The sequence below is a fragment of the Akebia trifoliata genome, chromosome 7, assembly GCF_017979445.1.
Source record: "Akebia trifoliata isolate Shusen 1 chromosome 7, ASM1797944v1, whole genome shotgun sequence".
NCBI lineage: Eukaryota > Viridiplantae > Streptophyta > Magnoliopsida > Ranunculales > Lardizabalaceae > Akebia > Akebia trifoliata.
This window is the reverse complement of record NC_141381.1, coordinates 22467877-22476971: the sequence shown is the minus strand read 5'-3', so window position 1 is coordinate 22476971 and position 9095 is coordinate 22467877. Positions and strand designations below refer to the sequence as shown.

Genomic DNA, 9095 nt, shown 5'->3' with positions numbered 1-9095 from the left:
TCCATGAAAGCACCTCAGTGGATCCAAAACATTATTTATAATACTAGGGGTGCAACTTTGTTCAGCTTTGTGGCCAAATTGGAACTAAATCGGCATAGGTCGATTCAACTGAGATGCCAATAGAGCCAAACCAATCTAAGGTTGGTTTGGTTTGGTTCGATTCCATGGATTGTCAATATTAGATAAACATGCTCGTTACATATTTTTAATTGAAAACAATAAATATATAATAAACAAAAGATTTCATATAATAAATCATTAACTTATCCATAAAAGAAGTCATAAATTTTTCCATAAAAAAATAAATCATTGATCTATGTCCAAAATCCTAAAATAATTTATAAAAAATTAATATATTTATCTATTTATTACATGAGGGCCTGGTTCTTGGTTTGGTTCGATTCAATAAAGTCTTGAATTGAGAACTGAACCAAATTGATCGGTTCTCCATTTTCTTAACCTGGAACCTTATTGATTTGAACCGGATCAAGTTGCACCCCTAGATAATACAAGCTAGTTTGGTATCATTTCACCATCAAGCATCCTTTTTTCAATAAATGATGATGATGCGGATTCCACCTTTATATAAAAGAAGGAAAAAAAAGATAATCTAAAACATTAAGGAATCTTTAGCAATTATTACCTTCAAAAATGATAATAATTTTTTAGAGTTGCTATTGGCACACGGACTTTTACTTACCCTAATTAAAATTAAAAATAAAAGTAAAAATAAATCAATGGTTGAGAATAAGTAAAAGTTGGAGCGCTAATAGAAACTCTCTCTATTTTCTTTGTTTAAATTTCTATTTGCTAGATTTAAGATTTTATACTGGTCTAATGCTAAAAAAATTGTTTTAATTTGTTATTATGCTTTGTAATGTTGAGGTAATAACTTAAAACCAAAATTTTGTAATATTTGAATGTACATTTTTATTTTTAATTAGGGGGTGTGATAAATAATTTAAGAAATAAGAGATTTTCAATGAGACTTCCTTACTTTATCAAGTTTGTTACTTGAGCAAACCTTACTTTATGAATCACACTACCATGACTAACTTAGTAATATTTCAAACCTTATCAAGGATCGTTGGGTCCACATGAATAATCAAATTAGCAATCCAACAACATAGACTTATAGATTTCATTGAAAAATTCAAAAAAAAAAAGAAAAAAAATTAATTTAAAATTCAAAAAGTTTTTAAAAAGAAAGACTATCGAACTCTTAAATTTAAAATTCAAATTCAACAATGAAAATTAATTTATTTTGAATTTTTAAAAAGAAAAATTTATAACTTGTGATATCAGATCATGTTATTAGATACAACAAATGGATGCACTTAGAATTCACTCTAAGGTATTTTATGTCGTGGATCCCCACTCAGAGGTTTGGTTGATAACAAATTTGATAAAATGAGGTTTGGTGGAAACATATTTTGTAAAGGAGTTTATTTTAACAAAAATGCAACGGTTGGGTTTGTCGTGTATTAGGGTGTAATAAGTAAAAGTTGAGATGACAATAGCAGTTTTTATTATTATTTTTAATTTCAATTAGAAACAACCGACAGCAAAGTCACATCACACCAGCCAGCCAGTGGTACTAAAAACAAAAAAAAAAGTAAAGAGCAACAAACAAACTCTCATGGATGACGTGGCCACGTGTAATTCGTATGGTTTGTATCAATGTGGATGTAGCCAAGTAGCCTTGAAACCTCTTTCTCTATCTCAAAGTCTGAAAAAACTTCTCTCTTTAGAAGAATCAAGGAGGGATTGTCAGAGTTGAGACAGAAGGAGAGATGGGAAAGATTTGTTGCACAGAGTTAGATGATGAATCGTCTTTCTCATTTTTTGGGCTGGCAGTGGCACTCATCTTAGCTATGATGCTGTTTGTGGTGTGTCAACCCAAAAGAAGAATTAAAGTCATTCACTGCTCTTAAGCTTTTGTTATGTTTTTGTATTTCTATTTCTACATTTCTTCTAGTTTTTTAATTGTATTTAAGTCCGTATTGTTATTGATATTTGATATTATGTTGGATTCTAAATGGGTTGCTTTAATTTATCAAAATTAGAATTTGGTTAGGGCTATGCATTGTCATTTTTCACATTGAAAATATATGTCTTGTATGGAATTTTTGAAATTTTCATTTTTTTTATTTTAAACAGGAAATTTTAGGGATCAATTACTTGCAGATCACAAGTCTTTGATTACATGTCAACCATAATTTTTTTTTTTTTTTTACTATGTTATGATCCCCACTAGATAAAGTCGACTTTAATCTCTCTCCCTTTTTTTGATGTGCAATTGTTATGGTTTGTGAAGCTTGATGGTACTGATCGGTAATGAATACTATTCATCATTTAACACAGCATGAGCCGATCAAGCTTATGTACAATCTTAGCTATGTTTTTCTAGGATATATATTTCTCTTTTCGGTGAAATGATATAATCTCTAAGTCTGAGTCTTCTCTCCACAGTGGAATCAGTGTGATCTGTGGACGCACTTTAATCTTGAGTGAATTATGTAAAATCTTTGTATTTTTGTGTGATTGCATTTTATTTCACTACTAAAAATTAGAAAATTCAATTGGCCAAGGCCCATGAATTTTAGAAATTGGGATCATTGAATTTTTTTTATGTTCTCTAGATTCAATGGCTTAGAGCTATTGAATATCTCCCCTCCTCCATTGATTTGATGGCTTCAGTCCATCAAAAAAAAAAAAAAAAACAGATTTGACAATGAAAAACTTGACTTCTTGATTCGTCAATTTTATGAAATTCGATGGCCTTGTGCCGTCGAATATAGACTTTTTTCACTTTGAGTTTCATTCTCAGTTATTTTTGTTTTTCTTATCATCGGTCTCAAGGAATGAAGAGATTTGGAAATTCCAAAGGATTTATATATATTTTTGAGTGCCAAGAAGATTTTTTAAGTGATGAAATATAATTTGTACAGGAAGATCTGTAATTAATTGGATCCAATTTTTATTGTTTGAAAATTTAAAAAGAGAGAAAATTATTCCTACAAATGCTTTATTTTGGGAATGCACATTAAATAACTTTTGTATTTGAGATGTGAAAAATAGAATAAAGATAAAGAGAAAAAAAAAAAAGCAAAATACAACCATATGAAAATTTTCATATTCACCTGATATGATCTATGTCTAGGGAGATCCAAGTTGGTTCTAACTGAGAGATTCCCAACTATAGCAACAAACCCTCCTCTTTGTAAAGAGCCAAAAATCCTTAGCACCCAATCTCTTTGATTTCATGACAAGATATGGAGTCAACTTTAAATAGTGGTAATAAACACTGAAACCAGGATAGTAGTTAGATCTCTCCTTATACCAAACAATCCAGATGTATTTAACATAAGAGATTGCTTTTAATATTAGTAACAGAATGCATGGTTCTTGACATAATTGAATGAAAGAACATGATTCGTTTAACTGACTCCAACACATAAACCAGCCTTTACTTCCTACATGTGAGTGGAAAGGGTTTTTATCACAATTCTCTAGGGATAGGGTGTCTTGTACACTAATGATGGTCCAACTAGCAAAAGCCTTGAGTGCTATATACGATGCTTTTGTGGCACGCACTTATGCAAACTATGTAGAGGGCTTGAGGTATGTGCAAGTGTCCATGAGAATTAAGGATGACCTCCTTCGAGATCGCCCGAATCCAACTCTAGGTTGAACCAGGAATGTCCATGTGATGGCTTACGTGTTGACCATGGGAGAGAGTTGGTAAGTACCCCCTTGTTAAGAGTATTGATTCTAGGTTTTTATTTCTTCCATTGAACTCCAATTGTCGAAAGCCCTGATTATCGACCATCATTTACATTGGACTCATGTTCAATGTAAGCTTCGCAAAAACTTTCACAAGGCTTGTGGCTCCCTCCATTAAATATTCCCACTGCCAAGGTAGCAATCTTAGATAGCATGTCAAAATGACAAGAAGATAAAATATTACAACGAGTCGTTAGGACCAATGAGTTGAAAAGGGTGCCTTAATGAAGATCTGCTCCCACAACATTCAATTGAGAGGAGGAAGTCCATATGTTTTTAGCCGATGTAGCTGCTTGTATAGTATAATTTCTTCGAGTTGGCTGTGCTAGGTTAATTTGAGGGCTAAAAAATCTATGATTGTCCCTTACAATTGCTATTCAATCTACTTTTATGTATTTTCTACCTTGTTTTCAATTACTATCCATTAACTCCTAAAGTCTTGAGAGTCATTTGTTAAACTGAACAAATAAGTAATGAAAGATTATAATTGTTAAAATTATACAAACACAGAATTTAAGTGTTGAGAATGTTGTCTGTACTAATTCAAATTAAGTATTGTAATCACAGAATATTGTTTGTTAATTACTATTGAAAATTGATAAAATGACTATATTACCCTTTTAAATCATAAAAAATAACTTTCTCATCTAATTTTAAATTTGTTCATACAACACATGCAATCTTCTCATCCAATTTTAAATTTTAACTCTTGTAGTAGCAGTTGGGACAGCCCATTGTCTAATTTAAAAGATGAAAGAACTAAATTTTGGGTGAATAATTTTCAAGGGAAATAAAAGATGGGCAATTATAAAACAGCCCCACGAATTAATAAGGGCAACCCACATCATAACCAATTTTTTTTGTCTTACATGGATTAATTTTTTTTTAATAAGCCGATGATTTATATGGCCTAGAGATCATCCTCACCAAAAATCAGCTCATTTCGAAACTTCTAACCCCATCAAAATTGATTTTCATAAAAAATGAACAATTTACAATTCTTAAACTTGGGATTATAAGTTTCGCGATGAGCTGATTTTTGGTGAGGATGATCTCCTCATCATAAAGAGATCATCCTCACCAAAAATCAACTCATTCCAAAAAATTTAACCCATATAAGACATCAATTTGGCTATGATGTGGGTTGTCCTTATTTGTGGAGTGCTTATATAATTACACGTGAAAGATATGGAGACATGAGAGGTAATATCCTTTTAAATATAAGGGCATACTTGTCCGTACCAAAAAAGACCAGCGCTTACCACTTCAGCGAAAAAATTAAGTGACCCAATTTCACTTAATTTTTTTCACTTATTTTTCAGCCTTAAGTGCTGAAAATATGAGGTGAAAAACATGCTGATTTGTCAATAAGTTCTGAATTGTTTATTTTCAGCATTAAGTACTGAAAATAAGCGCGAAGTAACAGCCCCTTAGTCTTTGGAGAAGTAGCTTGTCAATTAGGGTAGAACGACAATAACAGAGATCCTACAAAGGAAAGGGAGGTATTGAGATATAGGAGTTCAATTAGAAAATATAAAAATAGAACTGAATCAGGGGTTTCTACATATTGGATTTCTCCCTTTACATTTTCAGGCTCTCAAGGGAGAAACCGATTTGCGGGAAAAGATGCTGGAAGCTAACTACTGCAAGACAATTTTAGCCAGAACAAAGCTTCTCGAGAGCTAGGTTTTCATCACCTCCAACAATTTCAAGTGCACTCCTCACCAAACCTTCTGCGAAGCCCATCTCAACAAGCTTCTGTACCTGTAATAAGAAACACAAAATTCTCAAGTTCAGGTGATGGAGATCAACTCTTGTGGTTGTTGTATAATAACAACATGAAAGTGTGACTATTTGATAATACACCTTTTCTTCAGTCCCGACAGATGCCCTCTTGGCAAAAGTCTCAGTCCAATAGCGAGCAGTGGCAACAAAGGTTGGATGGTCTCGAAGATACTGCAATTGCCAAACAATAAGCACTTTTGAAAAACAACACAAAACAAAATGAAACAAAACATAAAAAACAAACTTAAAACTAAAATCAAGAGAAAGCACTTTTGTTAAAGTGGGAGCAAACACTACCTGTTGTGCTACAACGGCATCTTGAGGATCATCAGGTTCGGGGGAAGAAAGCAATGCTTGCAAAGAAAGCAGTGCTGTTTTCAGAGTGAGGGCTGGGCTCCATTCGTTCTTTAAGATATCCAAACAGATTGCTCCATTTTGACTGCTGATGTTGGGGTGCCTTTAACAGGTGATACAACGTAAGATGAGAAAGTCAGAAACCAAAAGGGATCCTGTAGAAAAAGTGTTAACTGAGAAAAAGTTTCATTATGTAACATGCATCAACAAATGTCATAAACCTAGTTCAGTATGCATTCAATTTTGTTGAATAAATTGGTTTGCATGTGAGCCAAGTATGAGGAAAAGTTATGATCAAGTAGAGTTTATCATTCTTAATGAACCACATCTTCATAACATGGCTCACTGACCACCAATGTTTCAATCACCAAATTAATGAATTTTGTTGAATAATTTTTTTTTTTTTGGAAGAGGGACTAATCCCGCGGATTATTTGGACCTCAGAGTTTTGACTCAGATTAGAAGCAAAAAATGATAAAATAACAAATAAACTTGCAACATCACCACAAAATTTTGACAAGTAACATGAGGTTTTTATTGTAAACCCTGATGAAATCTCAAGAATCGATAAGACACTTGGGAGAGAAATTAGCACTCTAAATGCCCAACATCTACAAAGTAAACAACACGGTCAAATAATAAGGCATGCTATGCACCAGAAGCATATTAATGCAGCATCAAACCAAGGACAATGTCCCTCAAATAATTTCCATGTATGAAGATCAACTTGAACATTGTACCCACTGAAAACTAATTGGTGCTACTGAAGCAAACCCAACCTGTTCCCATTTGTAAGTTTCTCTTTTAGGCCTTTTTTGTTAGGCGTAACCCCCAAAATACATGATCACAAAACCCAATAAGAAATTTAAAGCCAAAAAATTGATTGTGGAAGTCTTAACGGCATATTTGATAGATTCGTGCTCTCCTCTGTATACGAAGTCCACTACAAGTTATATTAGTTTGAAGTACAAGACAAGTGTTACAAGTAAATAAAGTGATGAACTGCGTAACATAAAAAGGCTCATACCAAACTTTTGTCAAAAATTGCATCTTTGGAGGCTCAAAAGGGTATCCAGCTGCAAAACAAGGCCAACATTAACTTTGTTAGTCATCAAGGATTTGTTTGATTCTTCCTTCTTCCTACCCAAAAACATCAAATAGATAACGAACAACATCTTGAAAGTACCGAAAGAGGTCCCAGAAAATAGGATCAATTAGCTTAGAACTCAACTTGATGAAGTAAATATAATTCACCCAAACTAAATACCTCAAATAAGCACATAGAAAACGAAGGGCGGAACTTGCAAAAGTGGGGTACTGATGAAAGACTATTTGAGTAAATATATTGAAAGAGAATCCTTAACAAACTTGTAGAATCTTGCTGGGCAGATGTATCGTATTCAGTTAGTGACTGAGATCCTAGTATACAGATTTTCTTGTATTTAGTTTTGGGGACACAATGTGAACTATTTGTGTTTCTTAGGGTATTTTTGTAATCAAGTTGAAGTATAAATATATAACTTCGATCTAACAGATAGGAAGACAGAGAAGGGTGAATCCCTTTGTAACCATTTCTTATTATAGTGAAAATGATCAATCGCTTCCAAGGATGTAGTCCATGAAAGGGCAAACCTCATAAATCTGAGTTTCCGTTTTCTGTACAATAACTTCTTGTTATTTCTTGTCGATTTTCTCAACAAGTCTTCCCTTAAAACCTACTCTACATGTCAATCTAGACACAAACCTAGTTTTTCAGTCTATTTCATTTACATTGTTTATGATTCACAATAAATTTGAAGGAATTGTGAGAAAAATAACTATTGAACGTGTGATTTCCACATTTCCATTTTTCTAACCTATTCATATAAATACCATAATCATTTATTTGTCAAAAAACGATATTTCTTCAATATAAAAGCACTGTAAATTCATCTAACACTCCAAAAATTCCCGAAAATGTGTAGAACAGAGCTCACAAGTAATTTTATTTCTTTTACTAATCTTATTCAATCCCTTCAAATACTATCTTATCAACTAAGGCCATTAAAACCTTAAAATTAGTTTCAAGAATCCAATAGTTCAATAAAGTTCTGCAATTAATAAAAGAAAAATGCAATCTTTCAACCCAATTCACCAAAAGACAATTAATTTCTGACATAGAAACGAATTCAGAAAAAAAAAAAAAAATCAAGAATTCTTTCTCCATAGATGTATACCAGGCAATCGTATGTCGATTTGAAAGATTCCGCCTTCGTAAGGTGAGGAAATTGGACCAGTAATTGTTCCAGAGAGATGCGAAAGATCATCGCCATGGAGCTTTATACTTACACCAGAGATCGCTTTGTCTCTGTTGCAATCCACAAGTTCTTTCTGTACGCGCGAGAAATCCATCATCTTCAATCGATCGCCCAACACAAAGTCACACAATCGCCTCTTTTTCTTGAACTTTTCTTCAAAAAGTTCAGTACTTGCGAGAGAGAGTGAGAAAGCAAGATTGAGATCGAGATATTGAAAAACCCTAACTTTTTAAAGAACAAAAGAATCCCTCTCTGCACATTTTCTACTCTTCTGAGATAGAGAAAATAAAAAAATAAAATAAAAGCTAGTCGGCGTGAAAGCTTGAGAAAAAGAATCAGAATCATATACGATATCACGTTCTTATAAAGTAAAAAACGGTGTCTACGTGGCATGTGTTTGTTTTGGAGTTTAAACACATCAGGTTTATAACACGCAGCCCGATGTATTTTATCTCTTATAAAAACATGCCACGTAGACAGAGTAGGCATACGAAGGGACACCGTTCTGCATCATGGTACATCAATTGTGGGCCCGCTTCGCTTTTAGCTTTTAGGGCCAACAAGCTGGGGAAGCGGATCCTCTCTGGCGCTAATGAACGGTTATCAGACTGCCACGTCGACAAGACACAAAAAATCTAACCGGTCCATTTTTAAGGTGTAAGAAAATAGATTTTTTTTTTTCAATTTTTTTATATTTTAAAATGATAGCTCGACGGTTTTTACTAATTAGTTAAGAGAGCTGCAATCACCCAAACTTTTACTAATTACACCGCAATTAAAAGTAAAGAAAATAATTGAAGGGGTTTTTCTTAAAATGTGCACAACTTATGTTCAAATTTTGATTTCGGTATATTATTTATTTTAATTTTCAAA

The 9095-nt window shown here is 33.1% G+C and overlaps 1 protein-coding gene across 1 annotated transcript; it reads right to left on the bottom strand.

Annotated features, from left to right (window-relative positions):
- Positions 1 to 5291: 5291 nt before the first annotated feature.
- LOC147398412 (ubiquitin-conjugating enzyme E2 27-like) lies at positions 5292 to 8522 on the bottom strand. The gene is made up of 5 exons (XM_086447598.1): positions 8142 to 8522; positions 6953 to 7001; positions 5869 to 6028; positions 5653 to 5742; positions 5292 to 5550 (listed from the first exon to the last, which is right to left on the bottom strand). The coding sequence occupies exons 1-5, from the start codon at positions 8317 to 8319 to the stop codon at positions 5443 to 5445; spliced, it is 585 nt and encodes a 194-aa protein (XP_086303724.1). The 5' UTR covers positions 8320 to 8522; the 3' UTR covers positions 5292 to 5442.
- Between the last annotated feature and the right edge of the window lie 573 nt (positions 8523 to 9095).

Excerpts from the sequence above, each read along its gene's own strand:
- LOC147398412 (XM_086447598.1), bottom strand. The coding sequence starts at position 8,319 with ATGATGGATTTCTCGCGCGTACAGAAAGAACTTGTGGATTGCAACAGA. Across the intron at positions 6,029-6,952 it reads CAATTTTTGACAAAAGTTTG|GCACCCCAACATCAGCAGTC; the intron begins GTATGAGCCTTT and ends CACCTGTTAAAG. Across the intron at positions 5,743-5,868 it reads ATGCCGTTGTAGCACAACAG|TATCTTCGAGACCATCCAAC; the intron begins GTAGTGTTTGCT and ends TGGCAATTGCAG.